This window comes from Microcebus murinus, chromosome 11 (genome assembly GCF_040939455.1).
Source record: "Microcebus murinus isolate Inina chromosome 11, M.murinus_Inina_mat1.0, whole genome shotgun sequence".
Classification (NCBI taxonomy): Eukaryota; Metazoa; Chordata; class Mammalia; order Primates; family Cheirogaleidae; genus Microcebus; species Microcebus murinus.
Genome location: NC_134114.1, coordinates 50604085 through 50618385, shown reverse-complemented (window position 1 = coordinate 50618385; position 14301 = coordinate 50604085). Strand labels below are relative to the sequence as shown.

Genomic DNA, 14301 nt, shown 5'->3' with positions numbered 1-14301 from the left:
CAAAATTTTAAAAGAAAGAGGTAGGGAAATTAGCTTTGCTGATTGTTTCCCAGTGCCAGGAGGCTTCCATCCTTGCCCCTTCTCACGGGACTCACACACAAACTTCACACTTTTTCCTTTCCTTCCATTCTAATTGGCCATCCTATTCCAAGATGTGATACATTCCTATAGGTCAAACAGCCACAATCCCAGCCCCAAGTTTCTCTCTTATGTATTTTATCCATCTGTCTGGGAAGATTTTTTTTTAAAGGAAAACCAGGAAGAGGATAAAGGATTCCTCAATAAATTTAAAGTGTATCTGTGAAGAATTGCAAGGATGTGGAAACAACCCGAGTGCCCATCGATTCATGAGTGATTAAAATTTGATATATGTATACAATGGAATATTACTCAATTATAAGAAACATTGACCTAGCCCCTCTTATATTTTCCTGGATAGAGCTTCAGCCCATTATCCAAAGTGAGGTATCACAAGATTGGAAGAATAGGCTCCACATGTATTTGCCATCAAATTAGCACTAACTGATCAACACTATGGTGCTCACATAGCAGTAATATTCTCCAGGGATTAGGGGGTGGGGGTGGAGGTAAACTCACAACTAATGGTTGCGGTAAGCATTGTAGAGAGGAAGGACATGCCTCTGATCCTTGCTTGGGTGAGGCAAAGACATAAATGTTTGTACCCTCATAATAGCTTAAAATAAAAATTAAGAAAAAGTGTATCTGTAAAGAGAGGAGGCTGAAACATTTAGACTTTTTCCAACTGTAATATTTGCTCTGTATTGGTTGTGATGGTGCAGCCTGTAGTCCCATATACTTGGAAGGCGGAGGCAGGAGGATCAATTGAGCCCAGGAGTTTGAGGTTGTAGTGAGCTATGATGATGCCACTGCACTCTAGAACAGAGCCAGATCTGCTCTGTATAGATTTTAGACATAGATCTTCAGACTCAACTAGGATGGTACCAAAGCAAAACAAAATATGCATAAATCCATGGTAATTTCTTGGCATAATTATGACTAATATTCTAATCATGTACAAAGTGGTAGGATAAATTATCTACCTTGTCAAATGTTTTTGCAACTTTTTTTTTTCTTTCAGAGGACATTGTTATTTTACGTTTTTGCAACTTTTAAAACAAAGTGGTAATTATAAAAAATGGAACAATCTATTCTTTGCTCATGGGTGGCTAGACATAATCCATTAAGTTAGAAAACTCATGAACAGCTCAGCCAGCAGAATCAAACTGAAATACAAAAAGCATGCAAACTGAAAGACTGGGAGGGATGAAGCTGTCTATTCCAATACATTCATTCATTTATACATTTATACATGGGGTCTCACTCTGTTCCCTAGGCTCAAGTGCAGTGGCACAATCCTGAGTAGCTGAGAGTACAGGCACACACCACCACACTTGGCTAATTTTTCTATTTTTTAGGTAGAGATGGGGTCTGGCTGTGTTGCACAGGCTGGTCTCAAACTCCTGGCCTCAAGGGATCCTCCTGCCTTGGCCTCCCATACTGCTGGGGTTGCAGGTGCAAGACACTCCACAGGGCTGATTCCAATACCTTTACATAGAAACCAAATCATTTCAGAGACTCATTTAAAACCTCCAGAATTGGCCAGGCATGTAGTGGCTCACGCCTGTAATCCTAGCACTCTGGGAGGCAAAGGCGGGTGGATAGCTCAAGGTCAGGAGTTCGAAACTAGCCTGAGCAAGAGCGAGACCCCTCTCTACTATAAATAGAAAGAAATTAATTGGCAAACTAACTAACATATATAGAATAAATTAGGTGGCGCATGCCTGTAGTCCCAGCTACTCGGGAGGCTGAGGCAGAAGGATTGCTTGAGCCCAGGAGTTTGAGGTTGCTGTGAGCTAGGCTGATGCCACGGCACTCACTCTAGCCTGGGCAACAAAGTGAAACTCTGTCTCAAAAATAAAATAAAATAAAACCTCCAGAATTGACTACAACAGTATGTAATAATCATGATCTTGATATGTAATCACTATTTGTTCTATCCTAAAAAGCATTTGTTCACTCTCTACAGATAGTTGGACTGCCAAGCCTAAAATTATCTGCCTAAAATTCAAAAGAATTTATACCCTATAGCTGCACCCAGCACAGACCAAGCATATGGAATTGAATGACATGTACACTTTTAAAAAAGCAATTTGTTTTTTAAAAATGTGTTAAAGTTTCACTTTCTGGCTTTGGGAGATAGGGGTATGTGGACGTATTTACTTTGGGACAAGAACTGAGTCACACATTAACTATCCTCTTAACTGTGAGATTACAAATATCTTTTACAGATACAAAAAACTGTCCAAGGTCCCACAGCAGGAATAGGAAAACACATTCAGACAATAGCAAGCAGGTCCTTTGGCAGCAACTGGAAATTTTGGGGGGACACCCTTCCATATTTTGTTTCAGTCACACACACACACACACAAATCCTAGTTATGTATCCATGTTCTTTTTTTAACTCCAAAGTGTTATTTTATTAACAATGTTTTCTAAAACCTAATATTTCTTCCCATTAGAAGAAATATTAAAATATGGAACACGTGAGGGATAATGTCCTCCATCTAATTTATTTGTCCTTTCACACAGGGAGGGCATGGTGTAGTACAGCAGAATCATGAGCTGCCAGGAAATTATGAGTTCTGATTTCCCCAGCTGAGCCTTTTAAAAAGCCCAGGTGAGAAACGTGTCCACAAAGAAGAGAGAAAGTCTTTGTGTAAGGAACTCCCACAATCCTCACTGAAGCTAAGGTCCCTGGAGCCATGATTAAAGCACCCTTCTGCCCTGACCCTTCTTTATACATACATACCTAATTAGATCTTTAGATATTTCATGTGAAGCATTTATGTTAATTAAAAGTACTTAAAATGCATGCAAAATTAAAATAGGACACTTTATTAACAGCAATCTCACATTATCCAATCCATTAACAAAGTCAACCTAGGATTGAAGTATACATTCTAATAGTCCAACAAGACAAGATTCCAATCCTTAGTTTTACCACTTGCTAGTGTATGACAAGGGGCCAGTTAATCTAGCAAATCATTAGTTTCCTTATCTATAAAATGAGAGAAATGGTTACATGTCAAAAGATTGTTGTGAGAATTAAATGAAATTTCATTTATGTATGTGTATCCAATATTATCATTTAGTATAAATACTAGTAGACTTCATTATATTTCAAAAAATACAAAGCACATATGACAAAACACCACACCTGTTATTTCTGGATGTTGGGTATGTGTATTTTATATTTTTTCTGTATTTCTTTAAATCTTTCAAAATTAAAATTAAAATATTGATCCTATCCACTTTTAATACAAAATCATACATTTACGGCATCACTTTATGCTGGGAACCTATGAGATGGACCATATACTTTGACAGTAAACTACTTGGAAAAATGGTTTATACCAGAAAGCAAAATTGCAGGCACAACAACAGCAGAAGGCTAAAAATGGAAGAGCTGCCTGAAATCTAATTGAAAACTTTTATTTTCCAGACTAGGAAAACCACCTGAGTGGTTTCTCAAAGTTACATCCAGCTAGTTAATGGCAACACCAACAGAAACCCTAGCTTCCTGAAGTAATCTTTAGTGTAAAACACCACATCTGAAAAATTTTCTCATTTTGTTTTTTTAAAGTCCAATTTTATGGCACAATTTTACAATGCAAACTCTTGCTATTTCATTTTCTGCATTCAGCTGAATAGTTTTGCTTAGTGAGAACACTGGCAAATTTGCCTTCATCAACCAAATACATTGACTTCTAAGAACAAGTTGCTAAAAATTTAACACACAAAATCAGTTAAGGTGCTCAATAGAGTCCTTTTCATTTACTGTGAATTCAAAAGCCATGAAAATACCTTTTGTATTATGTGCATCATGTAGAAAGTTAAGAATTTCTTCAATTTGAAGAAATGAATTAGTATTATAATGGAAACATTATTTAACAGTTTGTCTTTGGAAAATAATTCAGAATTGTATATAGAAAATTATATACTTAAATGTCTGAATTGCATATTAAAGACCAGTTTTATAGATTATTCTAAAAAATATTTTCAGAAAAACAGCCTAAACTGGGATGATAATCACAAATTTGGTTAATGCAGTGTTATCAACTTTCCTTTAATAAAAATCTGAATTTCTAAAAAAGTGAGATTTAAGGACACCATTTGAAATAATTTGGTATTTTATGGTATAACATTCTATTTCCAGATACATCAGCATTCTGTTCTTAAAGGGAAAAGGATTGGGAAACTACCAACCAGCACAGCACCCAAAATAACAACAGATAACTCCTGAGTGTAGTTTTCCACAGCTTAATATTAACTGCACTAATGATGTCAAATAGGCATATTATAGAAAGAAAACACCAGGTTTAATACCTCATAAAATATGTACAGAACTTGAACATTTCTGTAAGATACAATTCAAGTCACAATTAAATTATAAATGTAATCAGATACTCTGATACAATGAAAAGATCTAAGTGGTTTTAAAAATGTATGTAAACCATAAAAGATAAAAAGTATTTAAAAATACATAAAATTCTCACCAGTAAGTTTAAACTTTGATTTTAAAAAAGTAAATATATATTTACAATCTTTAAATTTCATACATTTGTCACTTGTACATGATCTGTATTATTAGGATAACATAAAACAAGAAAAAACCTCTTTCAACCATTTATACAACAGAAAAAATCAACATGGAGGCTGGTAGAACACAGTACACATAGTAGCTAAAATATGAAAGGCCAGGGACTTTATTATTAATAGAGTCATAAAACAGACTTAACCAAAACTGTGTGCTAGGAAACAAGCAAGGTTCACTTCAGAGACTTCATTGTGGAGACCTACTTTCCTTATCTGAAAAGAAGTGATTATAAATAATAGTTACCTGAAAGGTTATTGGGAGGATAAATGAGATCACCTGTGTGAATGAATGCATGTACACAAATATTAATACATCACTGTCTGCTGTGTGGAAGTTCACCACACAGTTCACACCAGGACCTTGTGTTAAGGTTTAAAAACCTCAAACAGTATTTCATTCTTAACACAACAACCAATGTTTAAAGCATAATATCCTTAATTGGAGTGTTCAGCCAAGTTCATTATCAAAAACTATTTAAAAAATGCTTCAACACTGATATTAAAGCTACCAAAACTTCGTAATGGATCACAAAAGTTTGGCTTCCTGGGTTAATGATCCAAGTCATTTGCCTTCTGAGAACACTTCAGAGACATCAGACAGATACGTCTTCATTTCTCAAACAATGTGGCATCTACCTTCTATGTTTTCCGTCTATCATAGTCCCCGACCATCTTCTTGATGTGTGACAATTTGCTCTTCAACTGCTTGCAATAATTCCTCTTATTTTTGTAATCTGCAGACTAAAAAGGGAAAAGTGAATCATATAAATTCAACAAAATAAAAACAGGTATGTTGGGGAGGCAGAAGCAAACAAAAAGGGGGAACATTAGTAACAGAGAACTGTTGGGAGAGTTAAATGCAGTAATATACTTAAGGCACCTGACAGTATTCATAACCACCTTGGCATCTGATTCCCTTAATCATATCTTCTAACTTGGGATTTTACAAAGGATACCCTCATTTCTAGAAATTTATAAAATGACCAAGACAACTTATAGGCCTTTTTCCTAACATATCATCTGAAAAAAAATCAGTAAAACAAAAAACTGGTGATATCAGTTGACCGGGGAAAAAGAAACTGTGAGTGGGAGATGAGAGAGGGGAAATTTTACTATATATACTTTTAAACTCTTATTTTAAATCATGGGCAGGGAGTAGTGGCTCATGCCTATAATTCTAGCAGTTTGGGAGGGCAAAGTGGGAGAATCACTTGAGGCCAAGAGTCTGAGACCAGCCTGGGCAACCTAGCAAAAATAAGAAAATTTAGCCACGCAGGGTGGTATGTGCCCATAGTCCTAGCTACTCCAGAGGTTGAGGCCAGAGGATTGCTTGAGCCCAGGAGTTCAAGGCTGCAAAGAACTGTGATCGTGCCATTGTGCTCCAACCTGTGTGGGTAAGACCCTGTCTCTAAAAAAAAATAAAATAAAATCATGACCTAAATCATAACTTATAAAAATTTTTTTTTTTTTTGAGACAGAGTCTCGCTTTGTTGCCCAGGCTAGAGTGAGTGCCATGGCGTCAGCCTAGCTCACAGCAACCTCAATCTCCTGGGCTCAGGCAATCCTTCGGCCTCAGCCTCCCGAGTAGCTGGGATTACAGGCATGCGCCACGGTGCCCAGCTAACTTTTTCTATTTATGTTAGTTGGCCAGTTAATTTCTTTCTATTTATAGTAATAGTAGAGACAGGGTCTCGCTCTTGCTCAGGCTGGTTTCGAACTCCTGACCTCGAACAATCTGCCCGCCTCAGCCTCACAGAGTGCTAGGATTACAGGCGTGAGCCACCGCACCCAGCCATAACTTATAAAATTCTTAATATAAAATATTTTTTAAAAAAATGTTTTAAGTCAATAATGACTTAATACTTGGCATTGTCAAGGATATGGGGCAGCAGGTCTATAGTGCTTGGTGGGCATGCAAACTGGTACAACTTTGGGAAGCTGTTTGACAGTGTCTACCAAGGCTGGATGCACACATGCACAATGGCCCTGTGATGTCACTCCTAAGTGTATACCTAACAAATGTGCGCACATTTGCAAAAAAGTTTGAAGCTGAATTATTTGTAAAAGCCCAAACTTAGGAACAACCCAAATGTTCACTAACAACAAAGTGGATAAATAAGCTGTGTTTTATTCATAAAACAATACTACACAGCAATAAAAATTAATGAACCACAACTACATGCCAAAACATGAGTGGATCTTACAAACACAGTACTGAACAAAAGAAATCACACACGAAACACATACTGTCTGTTTCTATTTATATAAAGTTCAAGATAGGCAAAACTGATCTATGATGTCAGGATGGTGGTTACCCTCTGGGGAGAGTGTAAAAATTGGAAGCAGGAGGTGTGCTGGGTGTTGGGTACACAGGTGTGTAGTTACTTCATGAGAATTTACCAAGTTATACACTTTGATTTCTGCACTTTTTTGTAAATATACTTTAACTTTTAAAAAAACATATTAAAAAATCAGTCTAGGCCGGGCGCGGTGGCTCACGCTTGTAATCCTAGCACTCTGGGAGGCCGAGGCGGGCAGATTGCTTGAAGTCAGGAGTTCGAAACCAGCCTGAGCAAGAGCGAGATCCCATCTCTACTATAAATAGAAAGAAATTAACTGGCCAACTAATATATATATAGAGAGAGAAAAAATTAGCCGGGCATGGTGGTGCATGCCTATAGTCCCAGCTACTCGGGAAGCTGAGGCAGTAGGATTGCTTGAGCCCAGGAGTTTGAGGTTGCTGTGAGCTAGGCTGATGCCACAGCACTAACTCTAGCCTGGGCAACACAGCAAGACTCAGTCTCGGAAAAAAAAAACATCAGTCTAGCCGTGATAACCTCTCCACAAGACCATGCCTCTCACAAAGGGTCTCCTTCATCCCTCTCCAGAAGAGAAGAGGAAACGCAAGAAGGTACTCCTGGTGCAGAGCCCCAATTCCTGCTTCAAGGATGTGAAACCCCCAGGCAGATACACCCCCAGGCACAAGCCCTCAGGGAGCCCCAAGAAGGAAAAGCACCACTCAGGAAAGGCTGCTCCTCTAGGAGGAAGCAGCACTAAAAGCACCTGACCAGGATGAATATGAATGGGAAACCAACCCAATCAACACATTTTGGATTACCAAAAAAAAAAAAAAAAAAAAAAAAAGAAAAAGACAAAGCTTTAAAACATCAGTATCTATTATAGCTACAAACAATTGAAATTAAGGTTCTTACTTTTGTTTTCATCTCAAAATTAAAAGTCTATTATCAGTACACGTGTGACAGGGTATTCATAGTCATTCTAAAGGTTAAATGAAAAACGCATAATAGAAAAGTTCTTGCTAAAAGAATCTTACAATCCCAGATACTTACTCCCTTAACTTGCTTCAGTCTGTTGTATTCATCAGCAGCCTCCTATGAATGAGAAACACAAGGGAATATGTTTACTGGGGCATTCTCTCTTCTAAGAGTAACATTCCTGATGTTATACTTTGAAGCTAGAAGTAACAGCTTGGAACAAAACATAGGCAATTAAATAATGAAGCCTTAAAACTCTTAAAACTTTTTCTGGTCAACAAGAGGCTTGAAGGAATACAGTGAAGAGACATTTATGATACTGTCTCTCTCACTGTGGAGATGTCCACAGAGGCAGGGACTGTTCTACTGCTTCCCATCTCTGCCCCATGCCAGTCCCTGGGCCACGACTGACCCCAGAAATACCTTCTGTAAAGCACAGCTCTGATCAGGTTATATCCCACTACAAGACTAGTCTGAACTCCACTTTAACTTCTCTACTCATTTAGTTTCCTGCCTCTCAACGCTTCCCATGAGCAATGACTTAAAAAAAAATTGGGCATGTGACTGCTTCAAGATTTCTATCATGTTTTCCTTATAGCTTAGTCATGTATCTCCCGCCCCTAACCTTCTGGCAGGTATCTCCCGCCCCTAACCTTCTAGGCCTCAGTGAAGCTCCTCTTAAACTCTCCAGGCCTAAGGCAGATTACTCCTTCTCTGAGCAGTAGTGAAAGATGGCCTTGCCAATAAACTAACAGAAAGAAAAACCTCATAGCTCATAATTGCCCCTTTGAAGAGAAAACTCACAGCACAAGAGCCCCCTTCCTTTTGTTTGATTAACCACCTGGGGGCTCAACCCATTGTCTTGAATATTAACTCATTATCTCAAAGAGTTCCTTTTTCAAAACCTAGGTGAGCCCTAAGCTGGGGGTGGGGGGGGGGGGTGAGAGTTCATTCTCTAGCTCCGGCCTCAAAAAATAGGTTTCCTTTCTTTGTCCCCATAAAAATCCTGGCATGCTTGTTCAGGGAGGTGGAAGGTGGGGGCACTTCCCCTTTTCTTTTTCTCATGTGCCATGCCCTCCCCCTCCTCTATCTGTCTGTTTCTCTTTCTCTTTCCCTTCTTTCTTTCTCTCTTCTTCATGTTCTTTCTCCCCCTCCTCCCTGTCTCTCAAAGGAAGTAAAATAAAATTTGTACTTCTTTTCTATCTTAATCTTTGTGTTGAGAATTCTTTCTCCACCCTGTACAAAGTCCCACCCTAACGGTTATAGTGTTTTCTACATATAATGTGAATACAACATGAATCACATTGTCTAAGTTGTTTTTTTCTTTTTTATTTCTGCTATTAATGACAAAAATTGTCTAGATTGTTTAGATGTCAATTTCTGTCTTGGAATATGAGCTCTTTGGGGATGGGGAAAGGATTTTTCTTTCTAACCCAAATACTTCCATATCAACAAGGAAATATAAGTGATCAATAAATGTTTACTAAATTAAGAAAGGTTTACGATAACTCCAGAAAGAAACCATAAAAGAAAACAATAAACCAGACTATATAAAGATGCCAAGACTTAAAAACTGAAAAGCAGCTAGGAGGGCATCAGCCATGCTGGTTGAGTGGTTCTAGGTCTTTCTCCTCAGAGACTTCTAGGAGCTTGGAGCTAGCCTGCAGGAGGTCAGGTCCAGGGTCAGCCAGGGTCCAGCCTTAGGGCCTTTGCACTGGTCACTCCCTCCCTCTGGAGCTCTGGCACCCCACACATTGCAGGATTTAAGCTTCACTGAAGTCAGCCCTGGGGCAAGTATTTACAACAGAGAAGCCTGCAAACACTATAGATCTGAGTTGTAGTCAGGAGGCTCAGTCACTGGGATTCCCCTCTGGGTAAAACACTGCCTTTTAGTCCTCACATACTTCCCTATGTTTGTCATGGTCCCAGACACACCCACAAACATTGACAGAGGACTGGACCTTGGTCTTAGCAGGGATCCTCCTGACCACTCAGGAGGGCAGCAGGAATGTGTAAGCAGGATCTGGGATGAGGACACTGGGTGCCAGGAGGGTGGTGACAAGGGACTGCATTCAGGGCAAAGTTGGCCTTGGGACCACCAGGGCCTACTCAGTAACTGAGTGTAGCAGGTGAGAAAAAGGAAGCCTGGGGGACAACCCTGCAGTTTGGCCTGGTGCTGCCAGGGAAGAAGTAGAGATGGGAGCACTGGCTCTAAGTGACTCCCATGGAATTCCCAGAGGTCCTCGTGCCGGCCCATCAGTTCCCTGAAATCCAACTTGGGGGCTGACCACTCAGACATGAGGCGCCATGGGCTAAGACCCCCACCCTAGGCCAGGGATCTAGCACAGGCCTCAGGAGACTTCTGCCATGTTCTCTGCTGCACTTGGGGGGAGCATCTTCACCACCCTGACCCTCCAAGGCTCAGCCCAGCCAGCTCCTCCTCTAACCCCCACCCCTGATGTTACCCCATCCACAACCCTGCCAGCTGGCTAAAAGTGGCAGCTTGCAGAAGCACAACTGCTTGATGCCCCTCTCAATCAGTAAATAAGTTTTCATATTTAAGAACATCTATCAATTTAATCAACTAAAGTATAATCACAAATCACCAATTAAATATATTTAAAGATCTTTTGTAAAACTGAAAAAGCAGATCACCTCAATTGAAAAATGGCAGCATATTTAATAAAATTAATACGAAGTTCCAATAAACATATGAAGTCAAGAAAAAGTTGAATTACCAATATCTAAGAAATGAGGCAGTAATTTCTCAGGTATGAGTGGATGTGGGTCAAAGGAGAATGCTAGCGCATTACCAGGAGAAATGCAGTTAGTATAATCTTTCTGGAGGGCACTTCTGCAACAAAAGTTTAAATGTACATCCCTATGACACAGCAATTTCACATTCTGGAATTTGTTCTAGCTAGAAAGCAGACAAGAGTGCCAAAAAATGGAAAGGCTCACTAGTGTGTTACAGGTACTACTGGATTTGGGGGGAGACATACTTAAATGTCTATCCACAGAGGATGACTCTTAAGTAAATTATGATATAACCATAAAACTGAAAATTGTGTAGCTAGTTTTACATACTAAATTTTTAAGTCGATCCTTATTACTGATATGAAGCAATAACCATAAATTATCGTTGAGTAAAAAGAGTCAGAAATAGGCCCAACGCGGTGGCTCACGCCTATAATCCTAGCACACGGGGAGGCCAAGGCGGGCGGATTGCTCAAGGTCAGGAGTTCAAAACCAGCCTGAGCAAGAGCAAGACCCTGTTTCTACTAAAAAATAGAAAGAAATTAATTGGCCAACTAAAATACATAGAAAAAAAAATTAGCCGGGCATAGTGGAGCATGTCTGTAGTCCCAGCTACTTGGGAGTCTAAGGCAGGAGGATCACTTGAGCCCAGGAGTCTGAGGTTGCTGTGAGCTAGGCATGATGCCATGGCACTCTAGCCTGGGCAATAGAGTGAGACTCTTGTCGATGGATGGATGGATGGATGGATGGATGGATGGATGGATGGATGGATGGATGGATAGATAGATAGATAGATAGATAGATAGATAGATAGATAGATAGATAGATAGATAGATAGATAGATAGAAAGAAAGAAAGAATAGAAATAAGCAGTGCCATAAAGTATTTAAAAAAGAAAAACTCCCACCATGCAGAGGGAGGGTATGTCAAAGGGACATAGGAAGCAACTGAAAGAGTTCCCAATCATCAAAGCTACAACAGTTAGTCTGGTCGCGGTGGCTCAACGTCAGGAGTTCGAAACCAGCATGAGCAAGACCAAGACCTCATCTCTACTAAAAATAGAAAGAAATTAATTGGACAACTAAAAATACATAAAAAAAATTAGCCAGGCATGATGGTGCATGCCTGTAGTCCCAGCTACTCAGGAGGCTGAGGCAGGAGGATCGCTTGAGCCCAGGAGTTTTAGATTGCTGTGAGCTAGGCTGACGCTACGGTACTCTAGCCCAGGCAACATAGTGAGACTCTGTCTCAAAAAGAAAAAAAGCTAGAACAATTAAAGCCACTAATTAAAATAGTATTGGACTATAACTCACATTATAAAATAGATATATCTATGAATTTGTGCCTACACAATGACTGATAAAATAAATGAAGAAACAAGTAAATGGGAAGAGGGGACTAATCTCCCTATAAATGGTGGTGTAACTATAAAAATTTTACTACAAAATATATTTACTATACAAAATATAGTATGGAAAGAAAGACATTAGAAAAAAAGAGTAATTTTACATGGACAAACTCTATTTCAGCCAGGTGATCAAGGGAAAGAAACGGTAATCATAAGGCTGGGCACGGTGGCTTACTCCTGTAATCCTAACACTGGGAGGATTGAGGCAGGAGGATTGACTGAGGTTAGGAGTTTGAGACCTGCTTGACCAAAAGCGAGACCCCATCCCTACTAAAAATAGAAAGAAATTATCTGGGCAACTAAAAAAGGAAAAATTAGCCAGGCATGCTGACATATGCCTATAGTCTCAGCTACTCCAGAGGCTGAGGCAGGAGGATTGCTTGAGCCCAGGAGTTGGAGGTTGCAGTGAGCTATGATCACGTCACTAAACTCCAGCCTAAGTGACATAGTGAGAGTTTGTCTCAAAAAAACAAAAAACAGGGCCTGGGCGCAATGGCTCATGCCTGTAATCCTAGCACTCTGGGAGGCCAAGGCAGGTGGATCGTTTGAGCTCAGGGGTTCGAGACCAGTATGAGGGAGAGTGAGACCTCATCTCTACTAAAAAATAGAAAGAAATTAGTTGGACAACTAAAAATATAGAAAAAAAAAATTAGCCGGGCATGGTGGAGCATTCCTGTAGTTCCAGCTACTCAGGAGGCTGAGGCAAAAGGACTGCTTGAGCACAGGAATCTGAGGTTGCTGTGAGCTAGGCTGACACCATGGCACTCTAGACCGGGCAATAGAATGAGATTGTTTCAAAAAAAAAAAAAAAAACAAATTTCAACTATTCTTCAATGAAATTAGTTTGATAATTACTAAATTTTAATTAATAGTATAATAGTACAGGAAAAAGGATGCTGTATCTCCATAGATTAGCATCAAATTCTATATAATAAACAAATAGCAGGTTTGAATTTACCATATACTCTTCACTTTCTTCTCTATAGTCATCTAGTTCTTTATCCAGTCGAGAGAGTTCTTTATTGACCTCATCAAGTTCTGCTTGTAAGCTCTTGTATTCCTGCAGGCCAGTGTCAAAATCTCTCTTGTAGAATTGTCTTTCTTGATCCGAAGTGATAGGTGGATATTCCCTAAAAATTGAGAGGGAAAATGACTACATAAACACTGACATAAAATCCAGCATTTCTTCCTCAGAGACAATAAAACTGGTGGGGTGTGGAGAATGACATTCACTTGATTTCTTTTTGTATCTCATGGGCAAAGGGAGATGGGATACAAATAAGTTCTACTAAAAACAAGTATATTGTGTATACTACTGCACATTTAAAAAAATACTATGCCTATATAATTTTTAGAAATGAAGTTGAAAATCACTCCTGAAACTTAAGGTTCGAATCATAGGCACTCATTTATTCTCAATACCCCATACCACATGATAATGGACAACTCATGTTTAAACTCATGTTTAAAGTCTTAAAACTGGAATTCTGGAACACAAAGCCTGTTTTGATCACCGCAGTGGTAGAGCAGCTGACTGGAAGTGGCTGTTTCCTGCTACCCATACTTTTCAAATTGGCTTATTTATTTATTTTTTGGTCTTGTTTTTCCTGAGTGGAAATAGCTTATTTTGTTCTTTCATTATGAAAGCAGACATTAAAAATGTACACGTATAAAAACATGAGCTCACTGTAAAAATAATCTGGCAATTCATCAAAGTATGAAGAAGAAAAACTGAAATTCTATATCACTTATATCTCTCAATTCCTATTCCTTCCACAGGAAGATGATGCTATTAACCTGTAAATCCACTGAGAAAATACTCTGAACTCTTTCACAAAACTAAGGAGCTTTATAGCAATATGAAATGTCAACTTTTATATCTACCTTCAATTTATAGAGGAGAAAAATTAAAGTGATTTGATCAAAAGGGCTGTAAGAATTCAGGATTTCTGAAAGTTTTCAGTTAAATCTTCCATGATACAAGTTAGGCATCTGTTTTATAGATATGCAGCTGAACCAGGCCAAGAACCCATGGGGGCAGAGAGGAAGATGAAGTATCAGATTCATCAGTGAATAGGGGACTTCAAACTATCCATGCCACACCCATCCCTCCTAACACCCTGAGAAGCAATGTTTGGATTAAACACCATTCACACCACAAATGTTTCCGATGTGTGTCCTAGT

General features: G+C 39.1%; 1 protein-coding gene across 3 annotated transcripts in view; it reads right to left on the bottom strand.

Annotated features, from left to right (window-relative positions):
- Positions 1-2900: 2900 nt before the first annotated feature.
- The window catches only part of OCLN (occludin), a 60203-nt gene continuing 48802 nt past the window's right edge, over positions 2901-14301 (bottom strand). For all 3 annotated transcript variants that reach the window (XM_012783150.3, XM_012783142.3, XM_012783161.3), the window contains exons 7-9: positions 13076-13247; positions 8028-8069; positions 2901-5418 (exon numbers count right to left, since the gene is read on the bottom strand). In XM_012783150.3, coding sequence (XP_012638604.1) covers positions 5317-5418; positions 8028-8069; positions 13076-13247 — 316 coding nt within the window. In that variant the 3' untranslated portion in view covers positions 2901-5316. The remainder of the gene's footprint in view (positions 5419-8027; positions 8070-13075; positions 13248-14301) is intronic.